Raw genomic sequence first — 20,510 nt, forward strand, 5'->3', positions numbered from 1 at the left:
AGCGGTGCTAAGGAGTGGGGCCAGAAGCAAATAGGGGTGCTAAACATGTGTTTCTTTGACATATGAATGCAAGTCTACATTTCTGAACCTCCTGGCGCCACGTATGTGCCCAAAAGAGTTACATGGCGGAAAGAGATGAGACAGAGGCTGGTTAAGTAGGGACTTGCTCAAGTCAAAGGGTAACGCATGGCCATTTGCCAAAACTGGAGGCAGTCTCCCAATCATTTCCCGTTCCGTTTTTCAAAAATGGTAGGGCCCAGGGGCCGGATTGTCCCCATAGCGGCCCCTTCCAGCGGGGCCTTACACTTGTAAAAGGTCTCCCATCAGGGGGTGCTTTGAAGTTCTTTTACGTCTCTGGTTTCAACGCCTACAGTTGTCACTTTCACTGGCCCTCATTACGACCCTGGCGGAATTCCAAAAACGAAGGCGGAAATGAAATACCGCCATCGAATACCGCTCGTTGCGATCATGACCCGTCACCGTAAAGTACGATGCCATTAGCGACACCGTAGTGAACGCCAATGCTAACTGCACCAAGCACTCGCACGCGCGCCTTGCAAAACCGTAATTTCCGCCATGGCGCAACGGTACGCGAATTCTGACCCTAGCGGACATGTACTCAACACCATCAAGCATGGCGGAAAGTACCTTTCCGCCATGGTGAGAATTACGGCATCGCGAACCAACCGTACATGGCCCTACTGAGTGCCTGTACTCCACTCCCTGCCCACATTGCACAACTCCTCGTAGGCAAACGCGGCCAGTACAGTACCACACAACTCCACTCAGAAGCCGGAACCCAATGCAGATCATCTCACAATACATCGCGCCACAAATCGGAATATGCAACATCACTAGTAAAGAATAAGGCCACACGGTCAATATCTGAACATAATTTTAATGCACATCCAAATCACCAAGCCCATACAGCTATTCGCAAACTAACTCCCAAATGATTTCCATCACTGTGGGCTGCATCCGCAATGAATGACCAGCTTCTACTTGTGTGACGCCCTGTTCATTCATGGTACACAGAGCCTACATTTACGACCAAAAAGGCAACACGGAAGCGCCTAGAACCGCAGGGCAGTCCCATGAAGTAGGCACTAGTCCAGCTGAAAGGTACAGATGTTGATCCTAGCCACTAGTACTGCGTAAGGGCATGTGGCCCATTGGCGATCGTCCCATAAGATCGTAATGGTGCTCCACTGATTAACTCGAAGCTGCAGGTGTCGAGTGAAAAAGCCATCTGCAGGAGTGGCGTACAGATGGCAGCGGCAAAAGGGGAGGAGATACCTGTCACCCAAAAGAAAAAAATAATAGCATGGGCATCCGAACTTCATATGAATTACTCAGTTCATTCAACACACTAAATATACAACCATATGCATGCTAGCACACTCAAAAGGATTAATGTCACCAAAAAATCACTTGCGAATCATAACGACATGAATCGAGCTCAATACACTATTACTAACGAGTGTATGTGTGCATGCGTCTGTCAAAACAGAATCCATTAGATGTGATTAGTAACGTGCACAGACACAAGTGTTTGAAGGCGCGTCGAGACAGGGAGGGTTCAACAAGGGCAGACAGATGATGGACCCACTATGGCAGCTTTGCATCACATAGCGCAGGGGAAGGGGATAGATATCAAAAAGCCATGCACATGACAAACTCTCAATTAAATCATCTGTCCATGCATCCATTCATCATTCCCTCATCCCGGAATAGAAACGCCTGAATATTTACTCACATTACATTTGAAATTTCCATTGAGTCTGTGCGTAATGCAGTCTGCAAAATCCACTGTGCTCCTGCCCGGTTCACTAGTGTAGTGAAGTAACATGTATTTGGGGACGTCCTGCCTCATCGTCCACTACGCTATTGCGCATCCCATTCAATTCACATCAATCATTGCATTCTCGTCATGGGCCCTGTCCCAAGGACATTCAACAATAGAACGTTACATTTCCAGTCAGACCTGTGGGCGTCTCCTCGCCGCTAGTTGAAAAGCAAAAGCGCTGTCCTTCGAATTCCTCTTTTGCAACATCACGTCGAAAAGGCATCTGTGAACGCTTGGATTCACAAATACATCTATGTAGTGCGGCTGTGTGTGAAAATGGCAACTGGCTTCAATCACTAATGGGACTCCCCGCCCGTCGGTGAACGTCGGTACAGTGCTGCATGAGGGTCCACCGTTGATCGAGTACTACATTCCACTGACCCTTCACAAGTTTGTCCGCGACTGCAAAAATAGTATGTGAAACAATGGGACCATAGCAGAATCAACATATTAACCAATATTTCACTGCCATCGGGATCACATACATGATTGTAATTGCAAGATGCCATGCGTCAAATAGCAGCGTTGTGTGCGGGACGTGCTCGCCCAAAAGTAATTGCAGCTGGCACAGGTGAAATGAATCACCACAGGTGGAGGCTATACAGCCTGAAAACACATAAATTGCATACCCAAACCCCTCCCACAACCACACCCACTCCCAAATGCTACCGACAGGACTAGCGATGTTGGGCCTGGGGGACCTGATAGCACTGCAAGTACTCCAACTTCAAGAAGAAGACGAACACTAACGACTGCAACAACCGGCCGCACAGAGGAGACGCAGGAGGAGGAGGAGGAGGAGGGCAAGGCAGGGGCAGCAAGGCCCACCAGCACAGCCACTACCACCACGCAGGCAGCCCGCAATCCCACGCCTCCGTGCCAATCCGTTCAACCTCACTGCTGAGCAGATCCACACCCTCTACCGTTTGGACCGGGACACCATAACCGCCATTGTCGACATGACACACGCTGACCTTGTCAGCATGATAGAAAGCCCAACCGCCATCCCACCCCTACTGAAGGTGGTGTCTGTACTCCACTTCCTGGCCACAGACACCTACCAGCACACAGTCGGACAGTTGCATGGCATTTCACAGCCACTATTGTCACGGACACTATTCCAAGTGCTTGATGCCCTCCTGAAGCACGCAGACGACTACATCTGTTTACCACGCTCGGAGCAGGAGCTCACAAACGCAAAAGTGGGATTCCATGCACTTGGCGGCATACCGGGTTGCATTGGTGCCATCGACTGCACCCATGTGGAATTGGTTGTCCCACATGCCATGGAGGTCCAGCACCGCAACCGGAAACAATATCATTCTATCAATGTACAAATGGTGTGTGACTCCAACAGGATCTTTACACATTGTTGTGCCCGATTTCCAGGATCAACCCATGACTCTATGGTCTTGAGGAACTCTACAGTACCACGCTACATGGAGCGACACGCAGGGCACCGATCCTGGCTACTCGGTGAGTCTCATTTAATGCATGTGAATGTGGGGTAGGTGATGCGTCAATGACGTGGCAGGAAGGGGGGGGATGCGTACGTAGCAATGTTATTCCACAAACATCCTTCTTTGTCCACATACAGGTGATGCCGGGTATCCACTGAAGAGATGGCTCCTTACACCAATCCGGAACCCACAGAACCAGCATGAGGAGGACTACAACCATGCCCACTCACGTACCCGTGTAGTCATAGAACAGGCATTCGGCCTACTGAAGGCTCGTTTCCGCTGCCTCAGCAGGTCTGGCGGGGCACTCCTATACCGCCATGAGAAGGTTGCAAAGATGGTCATGGCATGTGTAATGCTACACAACATGTGCGTACGTAGAAATGTGGCCATGCCCCCTGACGCAGAACTGCAAGCACCTGAAGATGGTCATGATGAGGGTGGGGATGTGGCAGCACCTCAAGGAGTCCGCGAGGCACAGGAGGCCCGTGAGATTCGTCAGAATATCATAGATGCATGCTTCTAGTACTCACGCCTGGTGGCTTGGACACGGGACTTGTGGCACTGTGTGTGTCGGGAACATGCACAATGTGGCCTGTACGCCAAGAAAGGCCTCGTACACAAAGATCAATGTCCACACATCTCATTGGATTAATGTGTATATATGTATTGCAAATGTGAAATGGTATTACACACCCAATCGACCCGCCACCCGGAAGAACCCTACACACCCCTCCACCCTCATACCTCCCCCCAGAACACCAGTGTCCAGAGATGCTCATTGTCATTGGTCAGACGCTATTGCAAGCCCCCTCTCCGGGTATCAGGGGCAGATCTGCGTTGGGGGCTGCCCTGGACAGAACTTGCAACGGATGATGTCTCTGCCTGCTCACGTCCATGCATGTCCCTAAGGGTTTGTGAGAGCTCAGTGAGCACACGGCGCACAGCGGCAAGTTCACCACATACATCTTTGGACGTCGCATGCAGTTCCCCCCTCAGGCTCTCGGTGCTTCTCTCCATTTGTCCCCTCAGGCTCTCGGTGCTTCCCTCAATTTGTGCCCTTAGTGTCTCTGTACTTCGCTCCATTTCTGCCCTAAGTGTCTCAGTAGATGTTTCAATGGCTGCCTTAGAACCCCCACATTCATCAGCATGGACAGGTCATGGATGGATCCTACATCTACAGCACCGTTTTCTGTGTCGGAGCATGCTGGCATGAAAGCAGTGTCACCTATGGTGCTGCTGCCACCAGAAGCAGTGCCTTCTGTGGCATCCATTGGGGGGACCTGTGGTGCTGCTGTTGTGGACATGCTGGCTGCTGGGGGTGCCTGTTGATGTCCCCTCCAGTGTGCTGCCACTCGATTTGTGCTGCTGACGTGTCTTGATCCGTGCAGCTGAGGTGGAGGGTCTTTGGCCGTTGGTCTTGGCCCTCTTTGCAGGTGTGCTGGTAGGGGTGTCCTGAAGCTCGTCGTTTGATTCGGACCCTGTGGTGGAGTAAAGGAGGGCAAGCGTTATTTATGGGTCTGTTGTAATTGGAATGGCAATGTATCACATGCATTGGGGTGGTACCTGAGGGTGATTTGGGTCAGGGCCTTGGGGGAGGTCTCATTTTCGTGTGGATTGAGGGTGCAGTTATTTTGCAGCCTGCAGTTAGGGTGTGCATGCTGCACATGCAGAGGGTGTTTTTAGGATTTTTACTTATTTATGTATTTAATCTGACTTTTACAGGGCGCTATCATGGCAATGTATGTGGACGTTCTCCTGGACATGTGTTTCTATTGCACTATGGGGACACATGGTACTTCACATGGTTGGTAATTGTGGATTTGGCATGGTTTTATTTGGGCCACCTACCTGATTCTTCGGATGTCTGCACTCCTTTCTCCATCCCTCCGACTCCCTCTATGCTCTCCATTCCAATGGTGGAGGCACAGATTTCTTCCCAGGGGGTCAACTTGATGGGTGAATCAGATCCTCCCCCGGTAGCTGTGGCAATGTTGCGGTTGGCTGAAAGTATGCTCCGGACGCGTATCCGCAAGTCGTCCCATCGCTTCCTGCATTGCTGTGGGTTGCGGGGTGCGGTCCCCACCGCACTTACCCGCTGTGCCACCAGGGCCCATATGTCCCTCTTGTTCGCAAGTGCCGTCCTGGTCATTTGCGTCGAGAAGACGACGGCAGCGTTCTCCTGGAGGGTCTCTGTGAGCACAGTGAGTTCCTCATGGGAGAAGTGGACCTGCCGCTTGCGATCGCACGCTTTTTTAGCAATTTTTCCCATTTTTCTTTTTTATTATGGGGTGGCTAACGGGTTGGGATGTGTCTCAGGGTCGGTTTTTTATGGTTGTGTTGGGATTCTGATTTTATAGGTGTACGGCGTCCTGTTTCCCGTTCCGGCCCCATGTTTTTACTTCCGTTTCCGTATATTTACGGTGACCGTAATTTGCGCTGACCGCTCATTACGGTGACCGCTAAAATGAGTGGCGGAATTGCACCTAGGGCGCCGTACGACGGCGGAATGGGCCGTTTTGGGGTCATTTCCGCCATCGCGGACTTTGCACTTCCGCCATGGCGTGGTGCTCGTGCCCGATGGGTCGGAATTGGCCGCACTTTGCTCCATCGTGCAATGGCGGAAACGCTATTTACGCTATGGCGGTCATGTCAGTTACTTTCTGCCAGGGTCCTAATGAGGGCCACTGTCTTTTTGAGTCCACATTTTAGTAGTGGCTGCTTCCCCTGATGCGTCAGAAGCTGCTCCCAAGCCACCAGTCTCTTCTATGACTGGAGTCATCTTTGCTGCTCCATCAGAGGCCAACAACTTGCCTTCGATTGCAGTCTGGTGCATAGTCCCGTTTCCTTTCTGGCACTGAGAAATGCCATGTGTATTTGTTTCCTTTTAATGCACTCAACCGCATTTCAACAATATAAAAGACATTGAGCACCCTAACACATCACAAGAACATCAAATATGTGAATCGAGAAGACAATAAAAGCGCAATAGGTGAAAGGGTGCGTAATATGTCTTGTGCGCTTTGAGGCCTACGGGCGAGTAGCGCTATATAAGAACTATACATACATGAATAAATAATGAACCTCCGAAGCCGCGTCCAGTGATAAATATATACCTCATTGTTTCCGCTCATAAAAAGGGTCCAGATCTTATAAATAGCTTCAAATTGATCCGGGCCACAACCAATAGCAGCAAGATATATTGATCTGAAGGGTTGACTCTTTCCATCCGCTGCTCCCCGCAGAGCCTGCAACGTCCCTCTGACTCGGGGATGCCATACGGGCACCTGGAACTTCCATAGTGGAGATGGCACTACATTTCACTCTCAAATATTCCCACACTGCAGAGCTGCCCAGGAAAGCCTTGATAGAATAGGGACTAGCTGTTCGTTCCACAATATGACTGATACCACCTTCAGAGAGACTTGTAGGGGGGGCTAGCTCAACAAGCGCCTGCTCTCTGCAATGGGAGGACCTCAATTCATGTGTGCAATTGTTAAAGATTTTTAATGTAGTGCCAAAATATTCCGTGGCAGATATAAAACACGGACATTGAAGTCTTTTTGTAATTTTACAATGGTACTTTTATTCAAAAAGGCGCTATCGGTCTCCTCCAAAAACTCGCGCTCTGAAACACTTGTGTGTGAGCGCGATATTAAGACCCCAGCACACTACCCTCGGTAGAACTGACTGATTTCCCATATAAGGAAAAGCATCGTACCAAGTGCTTTTGTCAACTTCCAAATAAATATATTTTACAGGGACGCTCCCATAAAGCCGCAGGGGCCCCCTTAAAATACTACGCGCCAGGTTTTCACTTCACGGATCATATCTATGGCCCAAACTTCGGAGCCGCACAATATCACAGGAAGTGAAATTACCCAAACCAATACCCAAGTCAGCCAAATAGAGATTAAACAACGGTCGGAGCTAAAACACATCCTTGTTTAAAGTGAAGCAGAGCACTAGAGCGAGTAGATCACAACGCTGAACATGGGGGCGTCCCATATGGGAGGGATCCAAGGGGACCCTGCTGCCGGCGAAAGGGTTCTTGGGAGAGGCTGCTCTTCTGTCTAGAAATTGGTTTGGACAGAATTGGGTAAGGACCTGGCTCACACAGGCGCTGGGTCAGTGAAGATATTTAATGGATAATATTGTCCGTTTCTGAAAGAATTTCAGCGACTCTTGTCGCATAGTATTGTGGTGATTTTATTACACAGTCCAGCCGACACGTGTTCACCCCTCCTGGTTCTTTTTCAAGGCGTGTGTTGGGTGATAGTAAATCTATGTGGATGTTGAGCTCTGGGGACTTGCGGAATGAGCCGTACGATGGGGGAGTGCGAAAGTGTGTGCTGCATGGAGCCTGCAATGAAATGAGTCTGCAGGGGTGGAGGTTTCCTATTGATGCCACCATGTTATTGTTGTTATTGTTACTTTGCATTTATATAGTGCCTTATATACCATTGGTATGGTCTGAAGGCGCTGGTAGGTTGAACGCCCTTGGGAACCGAAGTTCAGATCAGTGGAGAGAGTAGAGAGAGTCAAAAAGGTGCGTGTGGGCACCGGGTATGTGTGCAGCTCGTGCGGTATCAGTGTAGTAGCTGCTTCCTAGCGGTAGGTGTGGTGGTTACGAGATCAGGAGTATGTGTTCGTTCTGGCAGGATTTATCCAGAGCGGAGGTGGCTGCGTTAGGCCTGAGGCGAACGCCTCGCTGGGAGGTCAGTAACCAGCAGTGTTTACTTAGAATGATGTGGAGTGAGTGGCTGATGTTGGTATGAGAACAGTTATACCGAATGGTGTCATAGTATCTCTGTGTTCTAGTTGAGTGGTGGTGTAAGGGAGAGAGTAAGCGTGGTGATGTGATATGGTGTGTTGTATGGTCTTTCAAGCGTTCTCTGTATTCAACCATACTATATACATCACACAGTTCTATGCGCTCCAGTCCAGTCCATGTGGCTCATTTCGATTGATTGTTTATTCATTATGCTCTTATACAGCAAGTGTTTCTGGGGAAGCAGATGAAAAATGAGGCGGGGAAACACTTTTTCCGATCCGTCTCATGTTTGTACATACGTCAGGCAGAGTTGGGCAGGCGGACAGGCCCACCTCGGTTTCCCGCTCTGCCAGACAAACGCAGCTGTCTTGCCACCTCCACTCTCTCTTCACTTTTCCGCTGTCTGGTGGAAAAGCGAAATACTGCACGAAGGGGACCTTTTGCACTTAAACATATGCAGTCTCCTCCAAGCAAAATATTCTTCTATAGAACACGACCCCCTTTGCACAGAACCAGAGTTTACCTTGACTGCTTCTGTGTAGCTCAGTTTGATAAGCCAGCGAGGTAGCTCAGGAGGTTAACGTATCTTCTGCATGCATCTGTGAGTAATCTGACGGTCTCCATTGAAAATGTAGACACACCTACGTCAATCTTTCAACTTTCCATGGTTTATAAACGGAGCAGCACTTAGGTGGGGAAAATAACGCTCACTATTTACTGCGCTATTATGAACCTGTCAGAAACCAAGGTAGCCAGCGAACTATGTATATTAATTCTACTGGGGGTGATTTTCTAAACCCGCAAGCAAGTAAATGTAACGAGTAAAACTAAAGCACAACCTGTTTGCACTTGCGAGCTTCTGTTCCTCAATGATGTGCTTTGGCGGCGAGGAGCCGTTACATGTTGACATACACGTAGGCAGCTCCCGGCCACCAACTTTTTGACAGTTGCACGCAGCTGTGCAAATGTGCATGGCAAACGGCAGTGTACATGCGCCGCATGAACGCTGCTTCTGCCCTGCACTTTTGCACTCTGCCGTGCAAAGTGAGTAAACACTGCCTGGCATGATCTCATGGCAGGCTGCCTTTACATGTAATTGTGAACGCTGCTTACCATGTGTTCACAATTACAATTAAACACTGCCTGACATGTTTAGGGAATCCATATGGGGGTCAGCCTGCTTTATGCTGGTGCATAAAACCGACGGACCTCATAGGAATCTCCAGCATTTGTGCCGGCATGAAAATCCATGCAGGCGCAAATGCTGCAGCATTTGAATGGTGGAGAGGAAGGGAGGCTGGCGGAAATGCAAGTTTCGTTCCACCCCTCCTCCCCGCCATACAAATGAATGAAAATAGGGCATGACGTTAATGGAAGGCTCAAAAGCCTTATGCAAGGATTTTACGCCATCCATTAACGTTACGTCCCTACGTAACATGAGCTTTTTGCTTTTACGCGGTAGGGAATTTTCATTCTTTATGGGGCCCTAGTGAAGGCATTGAACGGGCTATACGTTTCCGCTGCGCATACCCACACCACCTTCAAATACCATATCGTTTTCCAACAGCATGAAATGCATGCTGGTGGAAGACCAATGGATTCCTATGGAATCAAACTGAAACTACCTGGTAAAGGCAGGTGGATTCCATTGGAATCCATTGTAAATGCCTTCCGCAATCGTTAATTACGCGAGGCATTCACACTTTTTCCAAAATGAAGTTGAAAAGTGGAAAGTAAAGGTGAATCCGCCTGTGTTTTACTCTGTTCATTTCCACTCTTTTCTGGAACTAAAACAATTGCACGGAGTGGACCTTTTGCACTTTTGACCGTCCAGTGCAATCAACAAATTTTATGGTGCTCTTATCACCAATCTTCGCATGTGCGCTTGCCCAGCTTCCTCCGGGTGCCCTTCCTGTGATTATAGGGTGGTGAGCCTGCAAAGCCACAATCTCCCTAGGAGTGGCAGTCAGTGGGACCTCACAGGGAGAGCCTCCCCTCTTGGGGACATTGACTTCCTTTCACATAAGGAACTTCCTTCGTATTATCAACCACATTCCCACACTACACTTCTAATTAACAAATATCCAGACTCCTCTTACATGTACTATTGTAACGTTCTACCAGAAGAAAAACCTGCTACTGTGATGAACCAGAATGTAGGAGGATAAAGAGTGCTTGCCTAATAAGCACTGCGACGAAGAAGCTGACAAGAGGTATGATGACTACATCACAGAAACAAAGGAAGGACTTTCCTGAGAAGCTGGGGATGCCGCAGCTGTGCGTCACAAAAACAGGTGAACTCTGAGAAGAAGGAAGTGAAGGCCAGGAGTTTTGAACTCGCTGGATCAAGAAGGCTGGGAAACCAAGGGAGATGCTGCTTCATGCGTTTCAAAGCAGCCATGGAGAAGTAGTAACAGCGGTACACTGTCAAGAGGGCCGAGTTAGTAAATGTTCCTGGTGAGACATCTAAGCGGGCCGAAGGAAAGCCCTCCTGTCGACGTGCCAAAGAAGCCACAAGCCAGGATCAGACCCAAGGCAGTCTGTACATGGAAGAAGACCGAAATCAGAGAACCGAAGTAAGAAGGTGGTAGCTGATACCACCGAGACACAGCAAAACGTGTTGGAACCCATGAGAAAGAGAAAGCAAAGAACCACCCTGAACCAATACGCGAAAGAAGAAAGAAATGCTGACCCTGTGACGCAGGCCCCTGACACTACAGAAAAAGGGGAGAGCGGGAGACCCATGGAGCGGGGCGTAGAGAATCACTCCGAAACCTTGCATACTTGTCCCAGTGAGTGGCAAAGACATCAGAAGAGTAAAGGTTACTTTGAAACCCTGCATACTCGTCCCAGTGAGGGGCAAAGATATAAGAAGAGTGAAGGTCACTCATGGACCATGCATACTCGTCCCAGCAGCTGTAAAGAGTACCAAACGTGTGTGAGTCATACAGAAGTATGTCATATTTGTCTTGGAGAAGATAAAGAGTACAGAATAAACAAGAGTCAAACAGAGACTTCATCTACATTTCTCAAGGTGAAGAGAAAGAGTCTGAAGAGTGCAGAGATGAGGCCTACAGTGCTGGGGAAGTCCCTTGAAGCAACTGAAAACACTATTAAAAGGAATAGCCAGAGACTAGCGGAAGAAACCTTATTTAAAGGAACTGTGCTGAAAAGCACCCTAGGAGAAGGGAGTCATTCTCCTGCTGTTTTGTTGTTTTTTGTGCTAGTGTCAGGGCCAGAGTAGCTTAATACTATCATGCTCAGCCTCTTCTACGTGAGCATTGATAAGGTTACCCTTCCAGTGTAGAGCACCAATGCAATATCATCTAATTGGTCTAGTAGGGATTACGGGTATGGAATATACCTGGCACTACCCATACATAGCATTAGGGCAATGAATATTCAAACAGATACAATGCTTTTCACGGGGCCTGCTTGCTTTCCAGCTTTCCAGAGTTCCATTGGGCATAGACCTTAGAAAATGCAACAGTAATGATCACACTCTGTGGTGCAGGTATTCTGATGCAATTATCCTCCTGACACACATTATGAGAGGGTTGTTCTCCTGGCCTCTGAATTAGTTCATTAAAGGGGCACGTGATCTCTTATTGGCATGTTTTCTGGCACTCGTTTCAGCAGCCATTGTTTCATCTGGCGATTAATGTATTATGTCTGAATTGTTTGCCTGCCACATCAGTTGTGATCAGCAATATTAGTTGTAATACATGCAATTGTTTTTTTTTCGATGGCATAAACCACGTTCTGCATTATCTCTGAGCAGTGCCAACAAAATAATAGCCACAAGTCAAACTATTGTTTATTGTGAGCACAGACTGTTCTTTATTCTGGTCTATACACATATGCTTCTGTGCATAGGAGTAGTTTTGTAGCTACGGTGGCAGATCTACAAGTCTTGGACTTGTTGATGAGCTCTCTTTATGATCACATAAAACCTTTGTTGCCCTATATCTTTGTAAGAAATACCGTAAGGTGTACCTTTTACATTGATTTGTAAAGAGTTGCAGAGGTTGAGGGGGTGGAAATGCCAGTCCAAACTCTCTTCAGATGTCATGGTTCACTATCCACGCATGCTCACAAAATGGCTTCCCTCGTTAGTCAGTTGCACACATGGGAGAATAATGCGCACACACAAGCCTACCACTTCAGCGGTTAGAGAAAAACAGAGAGACCATTGCCTACCACCCTTCTGGTTACCAAGCGCTTGAGTTCCCCGCTTTGGATCAGGACCAGGCTTCACGCTGCTACCACATCTTCTAAGTTGGAGGCATGTTTTTGCATTTTCCTTGAATGCAGAATTGGGTCAGGGGAGATTACAGCTAAAGCCACCTTATTTGTCAGTGGGATTATCTGTGGAGACTTGCAGGCCAGATGGCAGTCGGGATCCCAAAGCCAAGCAGGGCTCCAAGCAGTGTCCACCCGGATTTCATTTGTGAAAGAAATGGCTGCGGCACAGAACCAGGAACATGCCAAGTCATGGGCTGGTGCCACTGGAGGACCATGGGGCGGGCGGAGTCATTCGCGGGGTAGTCACACTGAAAGGATGGTGGGGGGGCAGAGTAAGTCACATGTCAGAAGACAGACTCTTCCAATGAGATGTTGGAGGACCTTAGAAAGAGTTGTTCACACTCCAGGCAGGGCGTAGTCATTCACGGGGTACTAACACTGAAAGGATGGCAGGGGTGATGCAGAGTAAGTCACATGTCAGAAGACAGACTCTTTCCATGAGACGTTGGAGGATCTTAGAAAGTGTTGTTCACACTCCAGGAAACATGACAAGGCCAGTGAAAGGCCAATAGAGTTAGGTCGCATGTCAGGTTACCGACCACTGTACCTGAAAGTCCTATAGGAAGGTGGCGGCAGCCAGCACAGTAGGGCTGGAACAGACATTGACATAGCGTACAGATAATAAAGGGCAGTAGGGCTGGGACAGGGTCAGTCACGAGTTGGACTGCAGTCCTGTCTGCAAGGCCGCCAGTAGGGCTAGGGCAGATAACAAAGTCAGTCACATGTCAGACAACAAGAAAATGAACATCATTACGAATCCGGCGGTGACCCGCCGGTGCGACTGGCGGGTTACCGCCGGACTCGTAACATTTTTCCAGCGCCTGACTTTCCGGTGCCACTGGGACATTACACTTCCTGGCGGATGGGGAAGTCAGGCCCCAGAAAATGTTAGTCCCCATTCCCATGGAGCCCTATCACGGGAATGGGGACACGGGAGCACCAGCACCGTTGCTGACAGTCCCGGTGCTTCTGTGAAAACTCTGTGGGCGGGTGCCATTGGGCCCAGCAGGTCAGTCCTGTCAGACGCAATGGCACCCACCCACAGAGTTGTAGTGTGGCCGTCCGGAAAGGATGCCGGTATGGTGCAACCGGCACCCTTATTTCCGGACTGCTACACTTGGAGATGTCTCTTTGGAGAATAGTGACTAGAAGGGATGGGTTACTTTACAGGTCAGTGTTTTGGAAATGCAGGGTAACCTCTAAACAGGCGGCTCCCTCTTGCCCAAGCCCCACCCATCTTTCACAGGTACCTCCGGGCCTGTCTAGAGTCTTCCTCAGGGGTGGGTTACCTCCAGGCCTGTCTAGAGTCTTCCTCAGGGGTGGGTTACCTCCGGGCCTGTCTAGAGTCTTCCTCAGGGGTTGGTTACCTACAGGCCTGTCTAGAGTCTTCCTCAGGGGTGGGTTACCTCCGGGCCTGTCTAGAGTCTTCCTCAGGGATGGGGTACCTCCAGGCCTGTCTAGAGTCTTCCTCAGGGGTGGGTTACCTCCAGGCCTGTCTAGAGTCTTCCTCAGGGGTGGGTTACCTCCGGGCCTGTCTAGAGTCTTCCTCAGGGGTGGGGTACCTCCGGGCCTGTCTAGAGTCTTCCTCAGGGGTGGGTTACCTCCGGGCCTGTCTAGAGTCTTCCTCAGGGGTGGGTTACCTCCAGGCCTGTCTAGAGTCTTCCTCAGGGGTGGGTTACCTCCATGCCTATCTAGAGTCTTCCTCAGGGGTGGGGTACCTCCGGGCCTGTCTAGAGTCTTCCTCAGTGGTGGGGTACCTCCGGGCCTGTCTAGAGTCTTCCTCAGGGGTGGGTTACCTCCATGCCTGTCTAGAGTCTTCCTCAGGGGTGGGGTACCTCCGGGCCTGTCTAGAGTCTTCCTCAGGGGTGGGGTACCTCCACGTTGTGACGGGGCCACCATAATAACAGCCTGCGAAGCGGATGGACACCAACAAACCGATTGAAGGCTACACACTAGGTTTCGTGTTACTGGCAATAAGACATAGGCTCATGCACAGTAGGGGTTAATGGCCATCCGCACTCACATTTTGAAAGTGGACCTTTTGTCCCTCCTTCTAGCACCGTTTCTATCCCTCCCTCCCTTCATTGCTGCTGTGATTTGGCTACAGGCAGTGCTACCTTTAACAATTACATTCTTAGCAAGTCTTTTTAGGTCTGGCTAGAGAGAGTCTTAGTTGGTGGCAATCAGCTAGTTCATGAAGCAGAATGAGTCCATCATGGTGAAAGCTTTGTGTGCATGGCAGCCATTTTGTAGAAACACATGGTACTGTTGGGGAGAAAATGGTCAAATGTTGCTTTTAAGAGTTTCTTGTTTTGTGGCATGTTCCCATTCCCCGTGTGCTGGGAACGCCACAGGGTGTCATCCAGGACCACCCCTTTTGGGGTCCCCATTTTGTGGAATAACTACCATGCCCGTTTAAAGGCGTTCGCAGGGTTTGCAGATCCGGGTTCAAACCTTTTCAGGTCTGCAGATAAAAGTCAAAAGGTATAAAAATACCTAAAACCCTTGGTACAAACAATAACAACACCACTAGACACCCATCCCAATTATTCACGGCCTCACTAGCAGCCTGCAAGGAGTGTAGGCAAGTAGGCAGCCAGCCCCACAAGTCAAAGATGAAAAGGTTGATTCAACATGGCTACCAGCCTCTTTATGGCCCTAGGCTGGCCCACTGAGGCACCACATGATCCTGGGCACATAGCTGAATCAGGAGGATGAACAGCCCCTGCAGCACAGGTACAAACAATGTGTTTGGACAGCCTGCAAGGAGAGGGGAAACTGGCCATTAAAGGCCAGCCAGCACAGTCACATTTTGTCAGACAGTGTACAACTTCCAGCAGGAAGGTTGCAGATTCTGGGAGACCCCAAGCAGGAAGGCTCAGGTCCTGGGAGACCCCAGGCAGGAAGGCTGCAGATCCTGGGACACCTCAGGCAGGAAGGCTGCAGATCCTGGGAGACCCCAGGCAGGAAGGCTGCAGATCCTGGGAGACCCCAAGCAGGAAGGCTGTAGATCCTGGGAGACCCCAAGCAGGAAGGCTGCATATCCTGGGAGACCCCAAGCAGGAAGGCTCAGATCCTGGGAGACCCCAGGCAGGAAGGCTGCAGGTCCTGGGACACCTCAGGCAGGAAGCCTGCAGATCCTGGGAGACCCCAAGCAGGAAGGCTGCCGATCCTGGGAGACCCCAAGCAGGAAGGCTGCAGATCCTGGGAGACCCCAGGCAGGAAGGCTGCAGATCCTGGGAGACCCCAAGCAGGAAGGCTGCAGATCCTTGGAGACCCCAGGCAGGAAGGCTGCAGATCCTGGGAGACCCCCAAGCAGGAAGGCTGCAGATCATGGGAGATCCCAAGCAGGAAGGTTGCAGATTCTGGGAGACCCCAAGCAGGAAGGTTGCAGATTCTGGGAGACCCCAAGCAGGAAGGCTCAGGTCCTGGGAGACCCCAAGCAGGAAGGCTGCAGATCCTGGGAGACCCCAAGCAGGAAGGCTCAGATCCTGGGAGACCCCAGGCAGGAAGGCTGCAGATCCTGGGAGACCCCAAGCAGGAAGGCTGCATATCATGGGAGACCCCAAGCAGGAAGGCTGCAGATCCTGGGAGACCCCAGGCAGGAAGGCTGCAGATCCTGGGAGTCCCCAAGCAGGAAGGCTCAGATCCTGGGAGACCCCAGGCAGGAAGGCTGCAGATCCTGGGAGACCCCAAGCAGGAAGGCTTTGCATGAGGAGGGGCCAATGAAGCAGCCCTTGAAAAATGTTCTGATGAGTTGGGAAGGTTGAGAAGTGTGGAATACGTTGGTAGCTTTCAGGGGAAGTGCATTTGAGTTTGAGGGGAAACGTTGTAAGCCGGAAGGAATAGATCTGGTTTGGAAGGTTTATGGTCTTTCCATCGAATTTTTTGCATCGAGGGACATTTCCATTGAATTTTTTGCGGCGATAAAATTTGCATCAAATGCATTTTTTTGTTTTTTAATTGGGCCCCCCGAACCACGCGCTTTATACCCTTTAAAACTCATCTAAACAAATGTACCCTTTACCCCTCAAAAATACGCATTTGATGCATATATTCTCGTTGCAAACCCCTCGATGCAAAGGAATTCGATGGAAAGGCATTTGATGGATATACTAGATACCGGTTTGGAAGGGGGACACTGAGGAGTTAGAATCAAAAGAGAGAGAGAGAGAGAGAGAGAGAGAGAGAGAGATATATAGGGGGGGCTGAGTGCAACGACAGAGGGATACCACATGTGAGGAAGAGAGAGCCAGAGCTAGAGAGACAGTGAGAGAGATGAGGGGAGTCACCTGGCGAGTGGAAGAGACAACAGTAGTACAAAGGGAAAATCACAAAGAAAGAGAGGAGAGTGATAGTGTTAAAGAGGAGGTGTTGGCAGCCGATAGAGAGGTGAGACGTACACGAGAACGTAGAGGAGGGTTCTGAGATGAGAGCACCATCTGAGGGAAGACACGTCAAGATATTAAAAGCAAGGAGGGTTGTTGTGAGGTGGGGAAAGAGGCTAACAGGAAGTTGTAATAGAGTTGGCAGATGGAAAAAAGTAACATAGACAGAGAAATGGAAGGGTTGAAAGCCTAGAGAGATGGAGAGACTTGGACCCTCAAAGAGAAGATGGGGAAGGAGAGACCAGGGAGGACCACGTTGAATCAAGGGAGAGCGAACAGGTGCGCGGAGGAACGAGAGGGCATGGCTATGCAGGCAACAGGAAGGAGGGTCCGAGAGGAGACAGCGCAGAGTCTAAGCCAAACCCCGGGAGGAGCAGGGGAAGACAGGAGAGAAAGGGAGGCTAGGGCACACTTCTCCACAAAACACCACCGGGGCACAGTACACCTTTTAATAGCTGGAGGATTCCATAAGAATCCGTGTTTAATTCTTCCTGCCATGCACATGCACGACCGGAGGCATTTACACTGCAAAGTATAGGAAATTCATGTGAACAGGCGTCCACCCGGATTTATATGCATGTTTTGCTCTTCATATTGCAAACCTCGAAAATGTTCACAGGAGGAAATGTAGTGCAAGTAAATGCACACGTTGTCAACCCCGTCCCTGCAATGCACACTTTAAGGCAAATGAGCCCCACTGTGTAAAATGTGTCTAACACCAAAATATCTGGTGGAAAAGGTCTATGATGGGATACTTTTCCAAATAGTGGCAATGCTCTGGAGGGGCCTACCATCGATTGCCCTTACGTACACCTGCGTCGCTGTCGTGGAAGTGTCTCCATTTGTAAGATATAGTGCAAAAAATGTTACAACAGGCGAAATCATGTTTAACCCTTTTTTGCCTTGATTACTCATGCCAGACAGAATTTACAATGGATTCCTACGGAATCCGCCTGATTTTAGCAAGTGCAAAGACAGGCGGATTCTGTAGGAATCTATTGGTTTTAAACCAAGATGTGTAGGATTGCCCTTACGTACACTTGCGTCCCTGCCGTGGAAGTGTCCACATTTGTAAGATATGGTGCAAACATTATTCCAACAGGCGAATTCGTGTTTACACCTTTTTTGCCTTGCTTACTCATGCCAGACAGAATGTACCATGGATTCCTATGGAATCCGCCTGCTTTTAGCAAGTGCAAAGACAGGCGGATTCTGTAGGAATCCATTGGTTTTAAACCAGGATGTGTAGGTCATGCTGGAATGAAACCAGGCCGTTTCTTCACACGTAGCAGGAATGGACGGAGTACATTTATATTCCATCCCATCCCCCATCCATCACACATTTACACCTGCTTTTATGACCTCTGTTTGCACTACAGGATTTGGAAAATGATGCGCTGTGGGCAGTGGGTTATGGTAAAAATGTAAGTAGAGGGTTATGAAAATGTACATAATTGAATTTTGTTTAACGCAAAGTGTGAATTCTGTAAGTCTAAGGTGTACAGCAGTCTTTAGCCTGTCCCCATCGTGCAAATGCTGTGGTGGATCCCTGGATAAAGCAGCGTGGGGACAGTCTGTTCTAAATGGTAACACTTTCCTGGGCTCCCTCTCTTGCAGATGGCGTCATGAAGTCATGCTCCTTCAAGTCCTTCTGTGACCGGGCGGCAGCGGACGGATCCAAAGTCCCCGGCGTCAGCGTCCGCTGCTGTTTCTCCAACAACTGCAACGCCCAAAGTGTGGGCAGCAGCCACCACGTCACCGCCAACCTTGCAGTGTTCCTGTCCTCTGCCCTGGTTCTGGCCCTCCTGCTCTACCGGCTGAACATCTGAAGATAAAAAGCCATCGTCTTCCTCACCAGTCTGGGCAGCTCCTAGTTTCCAGCAGTTTATGGACCGGTGTAGGAGCACATGCCAACTCTAGGCCCGGTCAGCAGCCGTAGGGCTGCATGGACCATGAACACATACAATGCACACATGGCAGGTCTATCAATCCAAAAAGAGGGGTGGGGGGGGGGTAACTGCGCTCATGTGATATAACCACAAATGATCCCAACCTTTTCCTTTTTCTTCCCTGAGGGGGTCCGCCAACTTCAGCGGGTGGTAGTTTCCCCTTTTGTAGAGTACAATGGCTCCTAATTGACTGAAAAGAAATTTGCTGATCAGTGAGACGCCTTTTCATTGGTGGGACCCTTTCAGTGGCCTTTCATGCTGTGCACATTCAACGAAGTTACTTAAAATAAACAAAAAAGAAAAAGCTAGGTCAAGGGGGTGAGGAAGCTAGTCTGCAGAGGAAATAGAGGATAATGGGGTGCACCCCCAGTTTAAAAAAAAAAAAAATCTACAACAAAATTAACATAAAATTGAAAATGCACGGTAAGAAGTCCACTGTGAAACAGTAGATTGATGAAGACATGGGTTCGAATGGTAGACGACATCCGCTTTCATGACCAGACACGCCCCTTATCTGGATGTCATGGTTAGTGTGTGAACCTCAGAGCTTTCACGGCTGCGGCAGAGTGTGTCGCTTCACCCTGTCAAAGCTTTCAGAAATCCTGGATCTACAAGGCCTTCCTACTGGAGGCGGCTGAAACTAAACTAGCCCGCGTGATCAAGTGGGAAGAAGAAACAGGACTGGAGGTTTCAGAAGAAAGATGGCTGCAGATCTGTCTTCAACCAGGCGAGAGTATGTGCATGTCAGAGCTTGAAACCCTGAAAGAAACCTGCTCTGACCATTCAGAGAATAACCCTAGAGAGGTCGCCTGACAGTCAAGCCCCCTCCTTTGCTGCACAAGGCCCCAGTCAGTTAGGCGGACCCCGCGGGGAACCCACGAATTCAAGGTCGATCCATACATAGACTGTTGTCTAATGTATTATTTAGTCTCTGGTTCGTTTTATGCTCCTGCTCTTTACATTGTATTTTCGTTTGCATTTGGGCCAATGCTTTGTAAACACACGCAGGTAGCAGTAGAACTGTATATGTTCACGGTTTAGGCTTTAGCTCCAATTAACGACCTTGAGTGACATAATTCATTTCATGGCGTGAAACTAGATCTTGCATTTTGTTCTGGGAAAATGAAAATAAAAGTTTAAAGTGTTCTTGAACTGTACACGTCTTTTTCAGTGTTTGTCTAGAATAAATCACTTTAATACAGGTAAGGTCACTGTATCCATTGCCAACTGTTCAGAAAAAGTACAGGATTTTGCTTCGACGCCCTGAGAGCCAAGAGCCCGGATGTGATCTGTCCCCCCACGAGCAGCGCCTCAGGCAAGAAGGTCCATCAAAGGGGTCCTCATGGCGCCCTTTGCATCCGGCTGTGTGAGCCACTCTAGGGTTTGGCATTTTTCTCTTGGGTGTCACCACGTGGCACAATGTATGGCATGCTTTTCCAATAGGGAAGCTAAATATTAAAGAGTTCACCGTTGAGAGATTCTGGAAACGGCAGATGTTTAGAGCAGATTGGTTAATTTATTTTGTGATGTTGTAATTCCAATTGTACACATTAAAGAAACTTCACAAATAACAGCACATTTGTAAGGATCGTGTTGTGTGGAGGGGCACAGTGAAGGTGGGGGACATTTCAGGAAGGGGTTAATGGACTTTTTTTTAAGGCTACTTTGTGGTTATTTCTTAGGCACCTTAGAAAGAAAATCATTTCTTTTTATCGGTTGAACACACAATCAATGACACTTTATTGAAAAATCCTTTGGATGAGATTTACTCCCCATTTTCAAAAACAA

At 49.2% G+C, this 20,510-nt stretch overlaps 1 protein-coding gene across 1 annotated transcript in view; it reads left to right on the forward strand.

Moving 5' to 3' along the window:
• LOC138473314 (prostate stem cell antigen-like) overlaps positions 1 to 20,295 on the forward strand; it is a 42,464-nt gene extending 22,169 nt beyond the window's left edge. The window contains exon 3 of the mRNA XM_069611978.1: positions 18,391 to 20,295. Coding sequence (XP_069468079.1) covers positions 18,391 to 18,602 — 212 coding nt within the window. The 3' untranslated portion in view covers positions 18,603 to 20,295. The remainder of the gene's footprint in view (positions 1 to 18,390) is intronic.
• Positions 20,296 to 20,510: the final 215 nt, after the last annotated feature.

This window comes from Ambystoma mexicanum, chromosome 8 (genome assembly GCF_040938575.1).
Source record: "Ambystoma mexicanum isolate Mex_15411 chromosome 8, UKY_AmexF1_1, whole genome shotgun sequence".
Classification (NCBI taxonomy): domain Eukaryota; kingdom Metazoa; phylum Chordata; class Amphibia; order Caudata; family Ambystomatidae; genus Ambystoma; species Ambystoma mexicanum.